Raw genomic sequence first — 20,710 nt, forward strand, 5'->3', positions numbered from 1 at the left:
GGAATATCATTGGGTCTGACAGAACATCATCACCTTGTGGTGTGACTATTTTATCACATTTTAAATGTGGCAGCCTTAAGTGATCTCTTTACCCTTTCTTCTTCTAGAAGGTAGATGTCAATGCAGACACTGGAAGCTGAGCAGGGAAGAGAAAGGGGCGTGATTAAAAGCAGTGCTCAACTTTTCTAATCAAATGGCCCGTTCAGTGGAACCTGACAGACAGTGCTACATTATCAAACTGCTGGGGAGACCTTAAAAATACTGTAGTACAGTCTGTAGTCCTCAACTCAGCAAAACTCCCACTGTCTTCAGAATTCAGTCTATGGAGCCTGATTCTAAACTCACTTCCAGCAGTGTTATACCTGTGTGGCTCCATTAGTTTAAGTGGCATTACTGCTGATTTACACCTGGTGTAAGTGAGATCAGAATCAAGCCAAGAACTGGCTAGAGAAGCTTGGGCATGGGGAAGTTCACAGTGCTGCTGCTCATTTTGTACCCACATTGTAGATAAGTAGAGGACTTCATTCTCCAGGGCTGACATTCCTCCACTGGCTTGAAATTCACCTGGATTCGTCAGCCAGTTTATAAAATACTTGGAACATGTACAGAACTGCACAAGTGCACAGTGGGAATTTATTATTAATTATTATTATTATACCAATAAACAGTAGGGTTTATTTATTCTTTTTAACCCTGGCTTTTGATTCTCTAAGGTGATAAGTGTGGGTCTGGAAATGTCCCTCACACCCTGCTATTGGAACACGGGGAGCTCATTTACTTCAGTGTAACTCTACTAGCTTTAATGGAATTACTCTTAGTTCAGGTCCCAGTTCAGAAAAGCATCCGTATTCAGGAATGGCGCTTAAACCCATGCTCAAGAGCTTTCATGAATCGGGGCCTTACCCTGGTGTGAGAGGAGAATCGGGCTCACTCTCTCCACCGGTCAGCTGTAAATGCTCACAGGAAATAAAGTGACTTTGCTTTTTCTATGCTATATACACACAAACTGAGCAGCTGCTGACTTGGAGGAACGTTATCATTTGGGTCTGAATGTAGATTTTCAGAACGGTTAAAAAAGTGAAATAATTTTTAGGCCAACAGTTCCAAAAGAGGATGCCTAAAGTTAGGCTCCTAAATCCATATTTAGGTATATAAATAAGTAAGAGACCCTTTTTTCTAATTAGGGTTTACTTCTCTCTTTTCGTTATGCAGCAATGTTTGTAGCTGGACTGGTCCTTAATAAAGAGGTGGATAAAGTAAATAAATCTTCCACTAGAGCAACAAATAAGAGACAGCAATGATAATAGTAATACACTGAACTTACAGAATACAAATTCCCGAGTGAGGGTGAGTAGTCCATTTACAAATGGACTAACTAAGGCACAGAGTCTAGGTCAATGGGACTGTTCGTGTGCTTAAAGCGTGACACATATGTAAGCACTTTCCTGAATTAAGGCCATAGATTAAGGGTGGGATTTTCAAAACACACAGTCTTGGCCTAACTCTACTGCACAGAAACCTATTGATTTCAATAGGACCAGAGTAAGGCCAACACCGAGTGCTTTTGGAAAATCCTACTCTAACAGTCAGGTCCAAAGTCACGCACCAAACCAGCTCCCCAGACACCTGCTCTTACCACTGGTCCGTGCTACCCCATCCTGAAGTGAAATAGTCTCTGCCAGTCTGAACACAGGGACGCTGTACTCACATCTGAACTACAGTTTTCAGTAATCATAAGAATGGAGAGCTCTGCAAATTTCTCACGTGGGGGACCACTTTGTGAGACACAGGGACCCTCACAAGGACTCACCTCCAGTCCCAACACCCCAATCCTATAATGGCTTGGCTCTCAAAAACCTTCACTCTGGAGATCACCAGAGAGGTTCTCCACAGCTACCATATGCCAACGGTTGAAAACCAACGTTGAGCGGTGGCCCAAACTTATAAACTTGGGTAACTAAAAGCAGGCACCTAGATCCAAGCCTAGTCTTCAAGTGGCCTGATTTGCAGAGGTGATGAGCGTTCAAAATACCCATGGAAGTTAATTAGGGTTGTGGATACTCACCACCTCTGAAAATCAGGGCAATCATTGAGATGCCTAAAATAATGAATAATAATACTACTCAGCTCTTATATAGTATTTTTTATCTATGCTCTCAAAGAGCTTTACAAAGGAGGTCACTATCTTTATCCCCATTTTAAAGATGGGGAAACTGAGGCAGTGGGAGGGACGGTGACTTGCCCAAGTTTAAACCTTTAGGCACCGAAGCCCCTATTCTGCAAACTGACCATGATTTTCAAATTTGGGCCTGATGCTGCACACACTTATGGATGTGCTTAACTCTCTACATGCACGGTGAGGAATCTAACTGAAGTCAATGGGGTTTGTCACTTGTGTTAACTTAAGCCGATGTGTAAGCCCATGCAGGAGCCAGCCCAAGCCTGAAGTGTGGCCAGTATGCATATTCCTGCATTCTGAGTGGCTGTTCCCCTCAGAACACATTGTCTATCTGCCCGCACTATCCTAGCCCTTACAGGGTTTCTTCCATTTCAGCAAATAAAACAGCATCTCTCACCCATTTCATCTCAATAATATTTAATCATTAGACATTTCAGTATGATAACAACAATAATTATAACTGGAGGGGATTTTCTGTTATCTTGGAAACAACCACCTCTTGAGCTAATAAAAACCTGTGCCTTTGGTCCCAGCACTGATTTAGCTCAGGTGATGGTTATTACCTCATAAACAGGAAGCTCCATTCAGTTATTATCTCAGCGCACAGAGTTTTGGGGCAAAGCCCTTCACAAAGTGCCAGAGGTTAATCCATTAAAATGATCACATGTTGCCTCTGTAAAGTGCCTGTCCCAGAAGCTCTGGGAAAACACTAGCCAGTTAAATAGGATCTGACCTTAGACATGTTCAGGGTCAGAATTTCATGCCTCCAACAGCCTGATCCTGCGAAGAGCTCCCTGGGGGCAAACCTTTCTGCCACCATGAAGCCCCATCAATGTCCCTGTAGTGGCTAGGTAGAATTTACAGGAAATTCAGATATTAATTCTATAAGCCACCCACACATAAAACTACTGACGCTGCTGCTAATAATAGACTGTAAATTGCAACAAAGTTGTCAAAGATAAGTAATAAGCAAAGCACAACAGCATAACACCAAAACAGGAGGTAATAATCATTCTAAAAATAAAGGTTAAAGCAAACTAACACCCCTTTATGCTGTGCTCTGAAGGCTGCCAATCTCAGGTGCTGGTGAGCCACCCAGGGGCAGGTGAAATTCACTTCTATGCAGAAGGCTGCACAAAGTCTGTGCACCACTTAAGTCCAGCTTATGCACCCTTAAAATAGGGCTTGAGTGGGACTTCAATGGTGCATAGGCTTTTTGCTTGACCTCTGCACAGGGCAGAATTTCACCCAGCAAGAGTATCACAACTGATTTGAGCAGAAAGGTCGATACAGGGTGAGGCGCCATTCTCTCTCAGAGTCATGGGACCAGGTGCTCCACTGGTGTGACTCAAGATAGCTCTGCTGAAGCCAGGGGAACTACACCAGCTAACACCAACTCCGAAACCGGACAACTTATTTGTAATGCCAGTGAGGACAGTTATGCTCATCTAGTCTGACCTCCTGCATAACACAGGCCATAGAACCTCACTCAGTGATTCCTGCAGTTAGCCCAATAAATTCTCCAATCTCCATTAAGATTAAAGCGACTCAAATCCAATCCAGGTGCTGAACGTTAGTTTTAGTTGCCTGTCTATTTTATTTCCTTCATTTTACCCTTTCAGTTCTAAAAAGGAAAAAGAACAGGAAAGGCTGGAGAACAGGAATGTGGCAGGTGAAATCCTGACTTTACCGAAGTCAATGACAAAACTCTCCTCGATGTCACTGGGGCCAGGATTTCATCCTATGTATTTACTTATTATGCGCGGTCTGGCTCACAAGAGCTGCTACTTGGGCCAGCAGTTTAGTATCATCACGCAGAGCACGCACCGAAGTATTCAGAAAGGTCTTTGTACATAGCTCACTTAAACAGAGATGTATTGGAATCATTTAATAAATCTTTTAAGGTGTCACATTTTCTAACAACATGTTTTTGTAAAAGAGCCCTGTGCTTTCAAACCCGGACTGTTGGGAAAGATATCTTCTCACATATTCCATCGTCCGTTTTGGTGGTGGTGGTGGTGGGTGTAGGGGGGGTATGTGTGTTACAATAGTAATCCATTGACAGCTCAAGAGTCAAACAATAGGAACAGAGGAGCTGTTACGTACTACAGCACTGAGCCAGCACCTCTACAATTATGCTTCCATTAGTGGCTTAAATGTACCTGATGCTCGGGAGGAAGGCTCAAGAGAGCCTGTGATATGCAGACTATCATTTCGGGAAGGAAAGACCAGAACCACACACTCTCCTTTTAAGATTAGATTCACATTCCACATGCAAGTAAGTGCAAGTTTCCATCCTTGCCCTATAATGTGTCAGGGAACTCTGAAGAACTCTCATAACTATTAGGGAGGACAGCATAGCTATTAAACCCCCGCCCCCCCCAAAAAACAGTCCAACCCACAAACCTATTTTAATGCAAAATTCAACCCCCTTTGTACCTTATGTGGACTCCTGAGAGTTGGGATATTGCAGATTTTCCAGCTTTAAGGATTGGGATGTTTTAATAGGCTGCAAAGTTTTGCTGTGGGACCTTCCCTGCTGCAAGACTGTTATAGATGGCTCCAAACAGGCCTTCTTTATAGGTTGTTGGGTTTTTTTTCAATCACCCAAGTGCCTTGAAGCAGCTGACGTGAGAGTGCAGTAACTGTTAAACTCCGGCTAAAAGCCTCAATGCGTCACCATGAATCTAGAGAAGAATCCAGTATGCTGGCTCCCACCAGGCTGATGTCCATTAGACTCAATCTTCCTGTAATATTTCAATTGGAGATGGTGCCATGCACTTTTGCAGAAACAAGGCTTAATGAAACATTTACAGAAATGAGCTCAGTTTTCCACAAAGGAGATAAGGTAAAAATCATGTTCACACTGCCCTATAGACACTGTTAATTATTCTCTCCTCAGATCAAGGGGGTGAGTGGGACAGTAAGCTAAACATCCCTCTTCTGGAGACCTGGGGGACATCATAAATGAACGTGATCTTGGAAGATTCATCCTACCCCACAGTGGATTTTAGTCCACATCACAAAATCACTGCATAATCCAACCTGATCAGTAGACTCTGTTGCAGAGAAGCTCAGGACGGGGACAGCAGGCACTGTGATGTAAGACAGGCCTAAAGTGCACTGGACTAGCTGTGTAAGGAGTCCAGCGCTGCAATAGCAGGGAACTGATTTGGTCAGGATTAAAATGCACTGGCAGTGCTACCATCTGTGGGGCCCCAAATCTAGACTAGCAGGGAAGTGAGGCAGGTAAAGATTCGGATGCCCTTACACAGCTGGGAAGTATGGAGCCCAGGACAGGAGCAGCAGGTCAGGATGGAGGTGCAATGTCAGAGCAGGGTGGGCACCTACTTGCCTCTAGCAATTTCTGTTAGCATCCCACTGCCACAAGCGTCACACCCAACCATGACCGTGAGCATTGCAAAAGAAAGGCTTTCCAAATAGAGACACTTCTTTTCCCTTGAAAGGGCAAAGCCTGCTCCTAACAGTTCTTCATTCAGTGGCAAGTTTGTTTTCTAAACCAGACCTTAACCGTCCAGCAGAGGGCGAGTTCAGGAGGTGTTTAAAGAGAAACATTATTTCATTTCATTTCAACACCCCAGACAGTTCCAGCACTGACTGTAGCCCCTTTTTACAGATACAGTTTAATAATAAATGTCCCTCATTGTTTTGCACACTCTCTTTTTTCAGCAGATCTCTTGCATTTGCCTTTCATTAGTCACACTGCAGAAAAAAATAATGGCTACATTAAACCTATGGTCTTCAGGATCAGAGAAGAAAGGACTGGAATAATACTTATTTGTGTTGCCTTCAAACAATCCCCTTTGTTTATTTTAGAGTTCAGACTATTTACAGGCCCCACAATTGTAAACCACCCTGAAGCATCCTAGCCATCAATAAACACATCGGTAACTTTACACCGTCAGGAAAGCTGGTTCCTTTAGAACACTCCAACTAATACTCGATTTTCTTCTCAGATAAGTTTTATCAGACGCACTACAGATAAAGTATTGCTTCCCGCATGCCTCTTCCCCTGCCAGACATTAAAATCTCCCTTGCTATAAATCGATCGTCAAGACATTTCTGAATAAAATAAAATAAACTGAGGATTTCTATCCTGTTTACATAAATGCTCTCTTACCAATTCTCAACTAGAAAAGGGGGGACGGGGACGGAAAGGAAGGACATAAATACAACGCTAGGTGATATAAATTAAGCCGGATTTATTTTTAAACACGAGTCCTAAAAAGAGAGAGAGAGAGAGAGAGATTTAAAAAGTGAAAAAAAAACTAAGTTCACTTTCAATTTTCACTGCAATCCCCGGTTGGATTTAACTAGAAACTGAAAGAACTGACAGTCTGCTGCTAGAATTTTTTCCTGACATATACGCCTAGATACGCTATTATTTTTTTAACCTAAAAATATAGTTGATCAACAAAATCCCAAAGCAAATGCTTTCTGGAGTACAGGCTAAAGCAATAGGGTGTTCAGCCCTTGAATTTAAACTACATTTCATACAGAGAGAGCGAGAGCGAGAGAGAGAGCAATTACAGGGCAATCTTAGTCAATTTCATTGTTCGGCTCGGCACTGAAATGGACTTTTCCACCCATTTCCTTCGTGACCACGGACCGAAATGATCAAAATAAAATAAAATAAAATAAAATAAAATAAAGTGGGGGTGAGGAATTTTACAGACAATCATGGGTGGACAGAAGGAAGAAATGGAAAGCAAATTAAAACCAACCTCCATTCAAATACTCAGAATACTAATTTTTTAAAAGGCAGAGCCATACATTGAACCTCACACCAGCGACAATGAGCTATGCTATAATGTTGATTTCAGATCTGTGGTCATTTTCTTTCTCTTTTTTGGTGGGAGGTGAGGGGTGCCTGGTGCCCAGAGATGGCCAAAGGACAGGGATGGGGAGGGGTGGAAGGAAATAAAAGACCCAGAGCTGCCTTACCTTCGTACATAGGGGCCATCGGTGCAAGAATGTGTTATTCATGGCAAAAAAAAATATATTAAAACATTTAAAAAATGAAGCGAGATCTCAGCCCCCCAAACTCAATACAAATCTGCCATCTTGAGCCTGTGTCTCTCCGTACAGTCGAAGCTGCCAGCCTCCTGCATCACCGCCTCACTTCATCAGGGGGGAGACAGAAAAATCCACCCTTGATCCTGTCCATCTAACAAAAACACCACCAAAAAAAGGAGCAGGGAGTGGAAGAGGTGTGGGGAGGGTCGATGCACAGTGGACAGGTCAAGGGTGGGGGGAGAGGTGATTAGAGGCCCCCCCCCAGATTTGGGACTTGGGGTCGGGGAGGGGGGACTCAGCCGATCCCCCTAGCTCTCAGCTCAACATGTCTGTGTGTGTTGGGGGTTTCTGCAAAAGTTGCATTGGAGGCGAGAGCGAGAGCGAGACAGAGACAGAGAGGGGGAGACGAGGAAAAAAAAGCAAAGGGAGTTTGCAAATAATCAAATACCGATGGCACTGATCGCAGTTTCCCAGAAGGAGAGAGAGAGAGAGAGAGAGAGAGAGAAACCCTCTACTGAGATTATGTGGGATCTTGTTTAACAACACATTTCAATCACGAGAAAAAAGGAACAGTCAACAGAAGTTGGTGAAACAGTTCTGTCTCCCTCTCTCTCTCTCTTTACAGAAAAGAAAAAAAGGCAGCTGATTGAAGCTTTGCAATTCACTGGCTGTGGGGATCATATAATTTGAGCTTATGTTTTACAATAGCATGGAAAATTCCTACTCCCGCCCCCCCCCCCAAAATCTTCTATTCCCTTTAGGCATTTCACAATCTGTTTCTCTGACAAAAGTTCCGGGGATTTTTAAGTCCATTCTTCCCATTTAAATCCAGTTTTTGCAGTGTAAATATTTAGAGGGTGCATTTAAAACAAACATACTTTGTTGCTTTCAGAATTATTCTTTTTAAAGAATCACATCGGATAAGTGTTTACTTATGGAGACTGACAGCTAATGACCCTCCTCCTGTTTTCATTTTAACAGATCCATCTCTTTCCCCCAGTTATTGCTGGGGAAATGCCAGTCCTCAAAATCATTTATTATCAGCACATTGACATATGCTGTAGGTAAAGCCTTTATTTTCTAAGCATCTTTCATCCAGTGGTTCCTCAGTACTTCACAAAGAAAGGCAAATAACCATATGCCTATTATACCAATGGGGAAACTGAGATACAGAAAGATTAAGTGACAGCAAATTCTATTGCAAAGGTGGAACCAAAAACCAGGACCCCGGTCGTCCAATAACCTCCACATGGGTCTGCCCACACAGAGCTCTTTGCTGGATCAGGGCCTACGACCAGATCTTCACAAGCGCTCAACAGTTCCCATTTAGGCACCTAAATGAAGTGGCCAGAATTGTATAAGTGCCAAGAACCCGGCCACTTCATTTAGGTGCCTAACTGGGAGTTGAATTCTTTTGACAATCTGGTCCTTAGTCTTCTGACTAGCAGTCTCCTACTCTAGGCCCTGGACACCATTGCCCCTTAATTACAGATTGTCACCATCCTTATTTCCTAAATCATGGTTCCCGTCTTCTTAATCCCATAATTCTCTTGTTATAATTGGAGGTCACTTGTCTGTCTAGGTCACTAATATTTATTACGTAAACTTGTTTCTGCATCCTGCTTCCTGACTAGAACACCAGCTAGTGGGGTGCATTTCAGGGCTGCTGAAGCAAACGTAGCTTCTGGAGAGTAGCAGAGGACAGAGGGAAGGGAAAAGAGTAGGAGTTAAGGGGGAATGGGTTCTTTTTCTGGCTCTGCATCTGCCTTGCTGTGTGACCTCAGGTAAGTCACCTCAGTCTGTGCCTCAGTTTTCACAGCTGTAAAAAGGGGATAATAGTCAGTGCTGTGTGAATGTGGAAATGATGTTTTCCCTTTTTTCAGTTTGAGCTATATTGTGGCCCTTGATTTCCGCATGAATTTTAATTTTGCCAAAGCCAAAATGACGCATGAACTTGAAAACTCAGGAGAATTTTGCTCGATTTTTTTCAAAATTATGAAGTGGATTTCATTTTGACTGGATGTAGCAGAGCAGCCATCTTTAGGGCTTTCCCTTTGTGTGTCACTAGCTAGGTATGGAGAGTTTCAGCTACGCAGATGTGGATATTAAATGCATACACAGGCATTTAAAACCTCTTGCTTCAAGGCTTAAGTCAATTTCTAACTATTGAGGTATAGGACAAGACCATCCTGGGAGACAGATTATCCCACATCTGTAAAAGTCCCCCACCACATGTAGGCCACTCCTGTAGTAACATTGATCTCCTTCCCCACCTCACACAGAACCCCCTCTGGAAGTGTCTCTGTGGTTTCCAGGGGCAGGATGGGCTAGAGCACAACACTCTTTGCTGCATTGTTCCCCTGCTCTCCCCTTAGGAGACAGCAGAGCTCACACCTGTTTTACCTCCCTCTGGGTTCCTTCCAAACTGGGTACACCACAGAGGGACCTAGCCACTGTGGCTTCAGTGGCCCCTGCGGGATGGTTCCAGGCTCTGTATGGAAAAGTTTGTCCTTCCCCGCGGATGCCTAAGATTCATGGGCTTGGGAAGGGGTCCTGCCACTCATATTTGCAGGCCCTAAACCCTACTCACCAGAGAGGACCCTCCTAGTGTATTTCTCCTCTTTAGCCCCTTCCCAGAGGTCTTCCACAGGAGGCAGAAATCTAGTGTGTGTTAGGAAAGCACATCTGAATTTGTTGTATTACGTATTTTCATTTGTTGATTGCTTTGAATTTATCCTAAGCACCCCTGTGCTCTGGATACTTTTACAAATGGATAATACAAATAAAATATAGTATATACATAGACCCTCATGAACTGCCCAGACAATAGCATCATCAGTTTTGTCCAGCATGACTCACAGGCAATAGCAGGAGATACTTAGTCTGGGAGATGGTCTTGTTAGGGCACTGGACTGTGACTCAGAAGATCTGTTTCTGTTTCTGGCTCTACCACGCAAATTCTGGGTGACCTTGGGCAAATCACTCCATCTCTCTCTGTGCCTCAAGTTTCCCAGTATTGGGGATAATCATATTTATGTGACTTGTCTATTTCGACTGTAAGCCCTTAGGAACAGGGACTGTCTCTTCCTCTGCCTTTGTACTGCTTGGAGCCTCTGAGCACTACAATTATACAAATAGTAATAGGTTCCTAGTCTAAAGTATGGATACAACGTGTTTTTCTGCCCAGAAATGGCAAAAAAAGCTACTGTAACATGTCTGTTGTTTTGGTGGGATAATCATTTTTAAACATGGTTGTAGGGTTTCATTCACATACATGGGGGCAGAACATGGTACATGGCATGAGGCAAAGCCTGGTCACGTCAATGGAAAGATTCTCACTGACTTTAATGGCCCTTAGATGAGGCTAATAGCACAAACATAGCAGTAAAATAAGAGCAGGATGCAGCCATTTGTGTTGTAGCTGGGCAGCAGACAACACCACTTCGCGTTCTGGGCTCACATCCTGGTGGGGCCAGGTGGTGACCACGAATAGGCCCCTGGTAAGGTATATGGAGGAGTGGTCAGCAATAATCTGTTCCTACTGGGATATGATCTCAGCTGTCTGGAGCCATCTGAGAAACACCGCCAAAGCTCATCTCAGGGTGTGCACCGGGGTGAGTGACGCTCCCTGGCAGGAGGACAACTGTGAGTGGCAACCTGTGACAAAGGAGAAGTAGAGCTAGCAACTGTGGAAGCTCACTGCTGGCTGGGATATGGTGTTGTTTCAGGTACAACAGATATCTATCTGTTACCATCACTGGCTCCTTGGCCGTGAAGAGAGGACCATAGTCAAGTGGGAGAGGCTTGTCACAAAGTGCAGAAGGGCCATGTCAGACAAGGAGAGTGTTTATGCCCTCTAAGGGCTGTCCACAGTGAGGATATGGGACCTGCTAGCTAGAGGAGTTATGGGAGAAGCCTGTGTTTTTGGAGCTGGAGGAACAGGGTGCTAGTCCTGGCTCCACAGGTGCATGTGTAATTTACCTAGTTCAGTAACTGAGTATTGTCTGCAGACATGGATAACTAGAGGGCCTCTGAGCAGCGGCTCAGGGGAGTGTTGCTCAAGTGGACATGGGGCCCTCTTCTACCCCTTTCAAACATTAATGCTGCTGTGGTGTGGGCTGCTCTTCCTTTGCCCCTCATTCAGGCTGTGGCACTGCAACCATGGGGTCTAAATTAGCTGTAACCACTCAAGAAAGAGATCTTGGAGTCATTGTGGCTAGTTCTCTGAAAACATCCATTCAATGTGCAGTGGCAGCCAAAAAAGCAAACAGAATGCCGGGAATCATTAAGAAAGGGATAGATAATAAGACAGAAAATATCATATTGCCTCTATATAAATCCATGGTACGCCCACATCTTGAATACTGTGTGCAGATGTGGTCGCCCCATCTCAAAAAAGATATACTGGAATTGGAAAAGGTTCAGAAAGGGGCAACAAAAATTATTAAGGGTAAGGAACGGCTGCCGTACAAGTAGAGATTAATAAGACTGGGACTTTGCAGCTTGGAAAAGAGATGACTAAGGGGGGATATGATAGAAGTCTATAAATTCATGACTGGTGTAGAGAAAGAAAATAAGGAAGTGTTATTTACTTCTTCTCATAACACAAAAACTAAGAGCCACTAAATGAAATGAATAGGCAGCAGGTTTAAAACATACAAAAGGAAGTATTTTTTCACACAACGTAGAGTCAACCTGTGGAACTCCTTGCCAGAGGATGTTGTGAAGGCCAGGACTATAACAGGGTTCAAAAAAGAACTAGATAAATTCATGGAGGATAGGTCCATCAATGGCTATTAGCCAGGATGGGCGGGGATGGTGTCCCTAGCCTCTGTTTACCAGAAACTGGGAATGGGTGAGAGGGAATGGATCACTTGATGATTACATGTTCTGTCCGTTCCCTCTGGGGCTCCTGGCACTGGCCACTGTCAGAAGACAGGATACTGGGCTAGGTGGACATTTGGTCTGACCCAGTACGGTCATTCTTACGTTTATTAATGGGTCTGACTTTCTCTGCTCACCACCAGGGCAAAGTTCATTCAGGGCATTTTCTTATTTCCTTTGGAAAGTTGCAGTTTTTAAAAAGCATTCCATTGTTGGAATGGAAACAATGTAAAATCATAATATGAGACAGGTGCTTTAAGCAAAAGGGTCTGATTCTCATTTAGGATACGTCTACACTGAAAAAAAGGTGAGTTCTTAACTCACATTTCCTAACTGAAGTTCAAATAGCAGTGAAGTGGCAACTCAGGTTAGTGTAACCCACACACCTCCTGGGTGTGGTGTTCTGTCCCATCTAGTGGCACTGAGACCACAGAGAGAGAGAAAGAGATCAAATGAGTCTGCTCTACAGCATTAGCTAACAGCCAGTTGGCTTTCAGCTCATGTGGGAGAGGCTCATACACTGAGGTCCCAGGTTCAGTCCTGCCCCCCGACAACTAGGGTCTGTCTGTGTTACATTAGCTACTCCAGCAGCCTAGGGTTGAATTCAACCTGCGAAACCAAGTTAATGGCTGAGTTGCTGTGTCTTCACTGCTGTATGAGCTGACCCTGGTTAAGTACACACCTTCTTTTGCAGTATAGCTATATCCTTGGACTAAGAATCTTTTACACGGCTCTGGCTGTGCAAAGTGAACTGAAAGCAGTGTAAAGGGATCTAAGAGTAAATGGGATTTGGGCCCCAAATATTTAGCATTAAACAAAGCAGAATCATTTTGTAAATGATGAGGCAAGGTTTTCCTGTGAAATACATACAGATGTTTTCTTTCTAACTGAAAACCAGTAAGGGAATGGACAATTTAATTACAAATAATATTAAGTAAGTGCTGAGGGAATCTACTTTACCTGCGATGTACAGTCACATATTTTTTAACAGTGAATCAACTGCAGTTTTAAATGTTTTCCCTCCCAATGCTATCAGCTTACAGAAGAGCTACGGCCACCTGGAATGTACTGAGGGTAATTTTTCCATGTGTAGAAAGATATCTACTCTTCAGGTGGATGGTGAGTGCCAACATGCCCAGCTGTTGCACATGAATACCTTGCACTTACGGTCTACTGAGCATTACCAAACAACTGGCATACAGAAAAAGTAGAGCACAGGCTTAAGTCTTTACAGGATTGAGAGCCCATCTTTTAAAAGGGGAACAAAAAGGACGTGGGGAATTATAGACCAGTCAGCCTAACTTCAATACGTGTAAAGATACTGGAACAAATTTGTAAACAATCAATTTGTAAGCACCTAGTGGATAACAGGGTTATAAGGAATAGCCAGCATGGGTTTGTCAAGAACAACTCATGCCAAACTAACCTAATTTCCTTCTTTCAGCCCTGGTCTACACTAGGAGTTGAGGTCGAATTTAGCAGCTTTAAATCGATTTAACCCTGCACCCATCCACACGACGAAGCCCTTTTTTTCGACTTAAAGGGCTCTTAAAATCGATTTCCTTACTCCACCCCCGACAAGGGGATTAGTGCTGAAATCGGCCTTGCTGGGTTGAATTTGGGGTACTGTGGACGCAATTAGACGGTATTGGCCTCTGGGAGCTATCCTACAATGCTTCATTGTGATCATTCTGGACAGCACTCTCAACTCAGATGCACTGGCCAGGTAGACAGGAAAAGGCCCGCGAACTTTTGAATGTCAATTTCCTGTTTGGCCAGTGTGGCAAGCTGCAGTTGAGTGCAGAGCTCATCAGTAGAGGTGACCATGCAGAGCTCATCAGCAGAGGTGACCATGATGGAGTCCCAGAATCGCAAAAGAGCTCCAGCATGGACCGAACGGGAGGTACGGGATCTGATCGCTGTATGGGGAGAGGAATCCGTGCTATCAGAACTCCGTTCCAGTTTTCGAAATGCCAAAACATTTGTCAAAATCTCCCAGGGCATGAAGGACAGAGGCCATAACAGGGACCCGAAGCAGTGCCGCGTGAAACTTAAGGAGCTGAGGCAAGCCTACCAGAAAACCAGAGAGGCAAACGGCGCTCCGGGTCAGAGCCCCAAACATGCCAATTCTATGATGAGCTGCATGCCATTTTAGGGGGTTCAGCCACCGCTACCCCAGCCGCGTTGTTTGACTCCTTCAATGGAGATGGAGGCAACACAGAAGCAGGTTTTGGGGACGAGGAAGATGATGATGATGAAGTTGTAGATAGCTCACAGCAAACAAGCAGAGAAACCGTTTTTCCCAACGCCAGGAACTGTTTCTCACCCTGGACCTGGAGCCAGCACCCCCCGAACCCACCCAAGGCTGCTTCCCGGACCCGCCAGGCAGAGAAGGGACCTCTGGTGAGCGTACCTTTTAAAATACTATACATGGTTTAAAAGCAAGCATGTTTAATGATTAATTTGTCCTAGCATTTGTGGCTCTCCTGGATGTACTCCCAAAGCCTTTGCAAAAAGTTTCTGGGGAGGGCAGCCTTATTCCGTCCACCATGGTAGGACACTTTACCACTCCAGGCCAGTAGCACGTACTCGAGAATCATTGTAGAACAAAGCATTGCAGTGTATGTTTGCTGGCATTCAAACAACATCCATTCTTTATCTCTCTGTGGTATCCTCAGGAGAGTGATATCATTCATGGTCACCTGGTTGAAATAGGGTGCTTGTCTTAAGAGGACATTCCTGCTGGGCTGTTTGCCTGTTGCTGAACAGAAATGTTCCCCGCTGTTAGCCATGTGGAGGGGGGAAGGGCTAGCCATGTGGTGGGGGAAGGCAAAATGCGACCCTTGGAACAAAAGCACATGTGCTATGTATGTAATGTTAAGAGCAAGGTTTACTGTGAAAGAGTGTACCCATTGTTCTATAAAATGTGTCTTTTTAAATACCACTGTCCCTTTTTTTTTCTCCACCAGCTGCATGTATTTCAAGGATCACAGGATCTTCTCCTTCCCAGAGGCTAGTGAAGATTAGAAGGCGAAAAAAAACCGCACTCATGATGAAATGTTCTCTGAGCTCATGCTGTCCTCCCACACTGACAGAGCACAGACGAATGCATGGAGCCAGACAATGTCAGAGTGCAGGAAAGCACAAAATGACCGGGAGGAGAGGTGGCGGGCTGAGGTGAGTAAGTGGTGGGCTGAAGAGAGGGCTGAAGCTGAAAGGTGGTGGCAGCATGATGAAAGGAGGCAGGATTCAATGCTGAGGCTGCTGGAGGATCAAACTAATACGCTCCAGAGTATGGTTGAGCTGCAGGAAAGGCAGCTGGAGCACAGACCGCCACTACAGCCCCTGTGTAACCAACCGTCCTCCTCCTCAAGTTCCATAGCCTCCTCACCCAGATGCCCAAGAACGCGATGGGGGGGCCTCCAGCCACCCAGCCACTCCACCCCAGAGGACTGCCGAAGCAACAAAAGGCTGGCATTCAATAAGTTTTAAAGTTTTAAACTTTTAAAGTGCTGTGTGGCCTTGTCCTTCCCTCCTCCACCACCCCTTCTGCTGCTTCTCTCCTCCACCACCCCTCCCGGGCTACCTTGGCAGTTATCCCCCTATTTGTGTGATGAATTAATAAAGAATGCATGAATGTGAAGCAACAATGACTTTATTGCCTCTGCAAGCGGTGATCGAAGGGAGGAGGGGAGGGTGGTTAGCTTACAGGGAAGTAGAGTGACCCAAGGGGTGGGGAGTTTCATCAAGGAGAAACAAACAGAACTTTCACACCGTAGCCTGGCCAGTCATGAAACTGGTTTTCAAAGCTTCTCTGATGCGCACCGCGCCTTCCTGTGCTCCTCTAACCACCCTGGTGTCTGGCTGCACGTAACCAGCAGACAGGCGATTTGCCTCAACCTCCCACCCCACCATAAATGTCTCTCCCTTACTCTCACAGATTTTGTGGCGCGCACAGCAAACAGTAATAACAGTGGGAATATTGGTTTCGCTGAGGTCTCACCGAGTCAGTAAACTGCGCCAGCGCACTTTTAAACGTCCAAATGCACATTCTACCACCATTCTGCACTTGCTCAGCCTGTAGCTGAACAGCTCCTAACTACTGTCCAGGCTTCCTGTGTACGGCTTCATGAGCCATGGCATTAAGGGGTAGGCTGGGTCCCCAAGGATACATATAGGCATTTCAACGTTCCCAACAGTTATTTTCTGGTCTGGGAATAAAGTCCCTTCCTGCAGCTTTTGAAACAGACCAGAGTTCCTGAAGATGCAAGCGTCATGTGCCTTTCCTGGCCATCCCATGTTGATGCTGGTGAAACTTCCCTTGTGATCCACCAGAGCTTGCAGCACTATTGAAAAGTACCCCTTGCGGTTTATGTACTCGCCAGCTTGGTGCTCCGGTGCCAAGATAGGGATATGGGTTCCGTCTATCGCCCCACCACAGTTAGGGAATCCCATTGCAGCAAAGCCATCCACTATGACCTGCACATTTCCCAGGGTCACTACCCTTGATATCAACAGATCTTTGATTGCGTTGGCTACTTGCATCACAGCAGCCCCCACAGTAGATTTGCCCACTCCAAATTGATTCCCAACTGACTGGTAGCTGTCTGGAGTTGCAAGCTTCCACAGGGCTATTGCCACTTGTTTCTCAACTGTGAGAGCTGCTCTCATCTTGGTATTCATGCGCTTCAGGGCAGGGGAAAGCAAGTCACAAAGTTCCATGAAAGTGCCCTTATGCATGCAAAAGTTTTGCAGCCACCGGGAATTGTCCCAGACCTGCAACACTATGCGGTCCCACCAGTCTGTGCTTGTTTCCCAGGCCCAGAATTGGCGTTCCATGGCATGAACCTGCCCCATTAGCACCATGATGCCTGCATTGCCAGGGCCCATGCTTTGAGAGAAGTCTGTGTCCATGTCCTCATCGCTCTCTTCACCGCGCTGATGTCACCTACTCGCCCAGTTTCGCTTTACCAGGTTCTGGTGCTGCATATACTGCTGGATAATGCGTGTGGTGTTTAATGTGCTCCTAATCGCCCAAGTGATCTGAGCGGGCTCCATGCTTGCCGTGGTATGGCATCTGCACAGAAAAAAGGTGTGGAACGATTGTCTGCCGTTCCTCTGATGGAGGGAGGGGCGACTGACGACATGGCTTACAGGGTTGGCTTACAGGGAATTAAAATCAACAAAGGGGGTGGCTTTACATCAAAGAGAAACAAAAACAACTGTCATACAGAATGGCCCCCTCAAGGATTGAGCTCAAAACCCTGGGTTTAGCAGGCCAATGCTCAACCCACTAAGCTATCCCTCCCTCTGGTATTTCAGGCAGGACTTCATGGAGGGAGGTAGGGAGGGGGGAGCAAATGAATACAAAACAAATCTGGTCTATTTCTTGTTTTGGTCCACTCCATCTATCTTTTACATCTTTGGCTGGCAGCAGATGGTGCAGAAGGACTGCAAGCCATCCATATCTCCTGGCTGCTCGGCGGAAGATGGTGCAATAGGACTGCTAGCCATCCACATCTCCTGCCTGCTGACCATAAGATGGTACAATAGGACTGCCTGCAGGACTAAAGAGAATGACCTGGTAGAGTCACTCCTAATGTAGTCCCTGCACCCATGTTTGCCCAGGCGCTCCTGACTGACCCTACCGAGGTGGCCAGGAGCACCTCGGACATGATGAGGATGGTTTTCAGGCCTATTGTACCATCTGCTGCCACAAGGCAATGGGTTGTTGCTGCTGTGTAGCAATGCAGTACCGTGTCTGCCAGCACCCAGGAGACATACGGTGACAGTGAGCTGAGCGGGCTGCATGCTTGCCGTGGTATGGCGTCTGCACAGGTAACTCAAGAAAAAAGGTGTGAAACAATTGGAGGGACTGATGACATGTACCCAGAACCACCCGCGACAATGTTTTTTGCCCCATCAGGCATTGGGATCTCAACCCAGAATTCCAATGGGCAGCGGAGACTGTGGGAACTGTGGTATAGCTACCCACAGTGCAACACTCCGGAAGTCGATGCTTGCCTCGGTACTGTGGAAGTACTCCGCCGAGTTAATGCACTTAGAGCATTTTGTGTGGGGACACACACAATCGACTATATAAAAACAATTTCTAAAAAACCGACTTCTATAAATTCGACCTAATTTCGTAGTGAAGACATACCCTTAGAGGATTACTGGCTTAGGGGATGGGGGGAAACTGTAGACATGATATATCTTGATTTTAGTGAGGCTTTTGACACAGTCCCACATGACATTTTCATAAGCAAACTTGGGAAATGGGGTCTAGATGAAATACTATAAGGTATGTGCACAGCTGATTGAAAGGTCATGCTCACAGTAGTTACCAGTGGGAGGGCATATCTAGTGAGATCACAGAGGGGTCAGTCCTGGCTCCAGTACCATTCAATATTTTCATTAATGACTTGGATAATGGACTGGAGATTATGCTTACATAACATAAGAACAGCCATACTTGGTCAGACCAACGGTCCATCTAACCCAGTATGCTATCTTCCAACAATGACCAAAACCAGGTGCTTCAGAGGGAATGAACAGAACAGGCCATCATCGAGTGATCCATCCCCCGTCATCCACTCCCAGTTTCTGGTAAACAGAGGCTAGGGATGCTCAGAGCATGGGGTTGCATACCTGACCATCCTGGGTAATAGCCATTGCTGGACCTATCCTACAGGAACTTATCTAATTCTTTTTTGAACCCTGTTATAGTTTTAGCCTTCACAACATCCCCTGGCAATGAATTCCACAAGTTGACTGTGCATTGTGTGAAGAAGTACTTCTTTTTGTTTGTTTTAAACATGCTTCTTATTCATTTCATTTGGTAACCCCTAGTTCTTGTGTTACGTGAAGGAATAAATAATTTCCTTATTCACTTTCTCCACACCAGTCAAGATTTTATAACCCTCTATCATATCCCCTCTTAGTTGTCTTTTTTCCAAGCTGAAAAGTCCCAGTCTTTTTAATCTCTCCTCATACGGAAGCTGTTCCATACCCCTAATCATTTTTGTTGCCCTTCTCTGTATCTTTGCCAATTCTAATATATCTTTTTTGAAATGGGATGACCAGATCTGCACGCAGTATTCAAGTTGTGGGTGTACCATAGATATATAGAGAGGCATTATGCAATTTTCTGTCTTATTATCTATCACTCTCCTAATAATTCCCAACATTCTGTTAGTTTTTTTGACAGCCGCTGCACATTGAGTGGATGTTTTCAGAGAACTATCCACAATGACTCCAAGATCTCTTTCTTGAGTGGTAACAGCTAATTTAGATTCCATCATTTTGCATGTATAATTGGCATTATATTTTCCAATGTGCATTACTTTGCATTTATCAACATTGAATTTCATCTGCCATTTTGTTGTCCAGTCAGCCAGTTTTTTGAGATCCCTCTGTAACTCCTCACAGTCTGCTTTGGACTTAACAGTCAAGTAATTTTGTATGATCTGCAAATTTTGCACTCACTGTTTACTCCTTTTTCCAGATCATTGATGAATATATTGAACAGTACCAATCCCACTACAGACCCCAGGGGGACATCACTATTTACCTCTCTCCATTCTGAAAACTGACCATTTATTCCGACCCTTTGTTTCCTATCTTTTAACCAGTTACTGATCCATGAGAGGACCTTCCCTCTTATCCCAAGACTGCTTACTTTGTTTAAGAGCCTTTGGTGAGAGACCTTGTCAAAGGCTTTCTGAAAGTCTAAGTACACTATATCCACTGGATCACCCTTGTCCACATGTTTGTTGACCCTCCCTAAAAGTATTTTACTAGAGTGTTGAGACATGATTTCCCTTTACAAAAGCCATATGTTGACTCTTCCCCAGTAAATTAATCTATGTGCCTGATAGTTCTGTTCTTTATTATAGTTTCAACCAATTTGCCTGGTACTGAAGTTAGGCTTACTGGCCTGTAATTGGCAGGATTGCTTCTGGAGCCTTTTTTTAAAAAAAATTGGCATCACATTAGCTATCATCCAGTCATCTGCTACAGAAGCTGATTTAAATAATAGGTTACATATTACAGTTAGTAGTTCTGCAATTTAATATTGGAGTTCCTTCAGAATTCTTGGAGTGACTTATTACTGTTTAATTTATCAGTTAGTTCCAAAACCTCCTCTACTGACACATCAATCTTGGACGGTTGCTCAGATTTGTCACCTAAAAAGAATGGTTCAGGTGTGGGAATCTCCCTCACATCCTGCAATGAAGACTGATGCAAAGAATTCATCTAGCTTCTCAGTGACCTTATCTTCCTTGAGCACCTCGATCATCCAGTGGCCCCACTGATTGTTTAGCTGGCTTCCTGCTTCTGATGTACTTAACAAAATTTGCTTTTAGTTTTTGAGTCTTTGGCTCGTTGTTCTTCAAATGCTTTTTTGGCCTGCCTAATTATACTTTTACACTTGACTTGTAAGAGTTTATGCTCCTTTATATTTTCCTCAGTAGAATTTGATTTCCAACTTTTAAAGGATGCCTTTTTTCCTCTAACCGTTTCTTTTACTTTGTTGTTAAACCAGGGTGGCACTTTTTTGGTCCTCTAACTATGTTTTTTAATTTGGGGTATACATTTAATTTGAGC

At 44.6% G+C, this 20,710-nt stretch overlaps 1 protein-coding gene across 3 annotated transcripts in view; it reads right to left on the reverse strand.

Annotated features, from left to right (window-relative positions):
- The window catches only part of HIPK2 (homeodomain interacting protein kinase 2), a 187,845-nt gene extending 180,113 nt beyond the window's left edge, over nt 1–7,732 (reverse strand). For 2 of the 3 annotated variants that reach the window (XR_005222447.2, XM_027834451.3), the window contains exon 1: nt 7,145–7,656. Coding sequence is in view for 2 of the 3 variants with exons in the window: in XM_027834451.3 (XP_027690252.2) it covers nt 7,145–7,163 (19 nt within the window). In the remaining variant the exon portion in view is untranslated. Of the gene's footprint in view, nt 1–7,144 lie in introns of all 3 variants that reach the window. The other variant, XM_037879390.2, reaches the window with a different exon arrangement.
- Between the last annotated feature and the right edge of the window lie 12,978 nt (nt 7,733–20,710).

Source organism: Chelonia mydas, chromosome 1 (genome assembly GCF_015237465.2).
Source record: "Chelonia mydas isolate rCheMyd1 chromosome 1, rCheMyd1.pri.v2, whole genome shotgun sequence".
Taxonomy (NCBI): Eukaryota; Metazoa; Chordata; order Testudines; family Cheloniidae; genus Chelonia; species Chelonia mydas.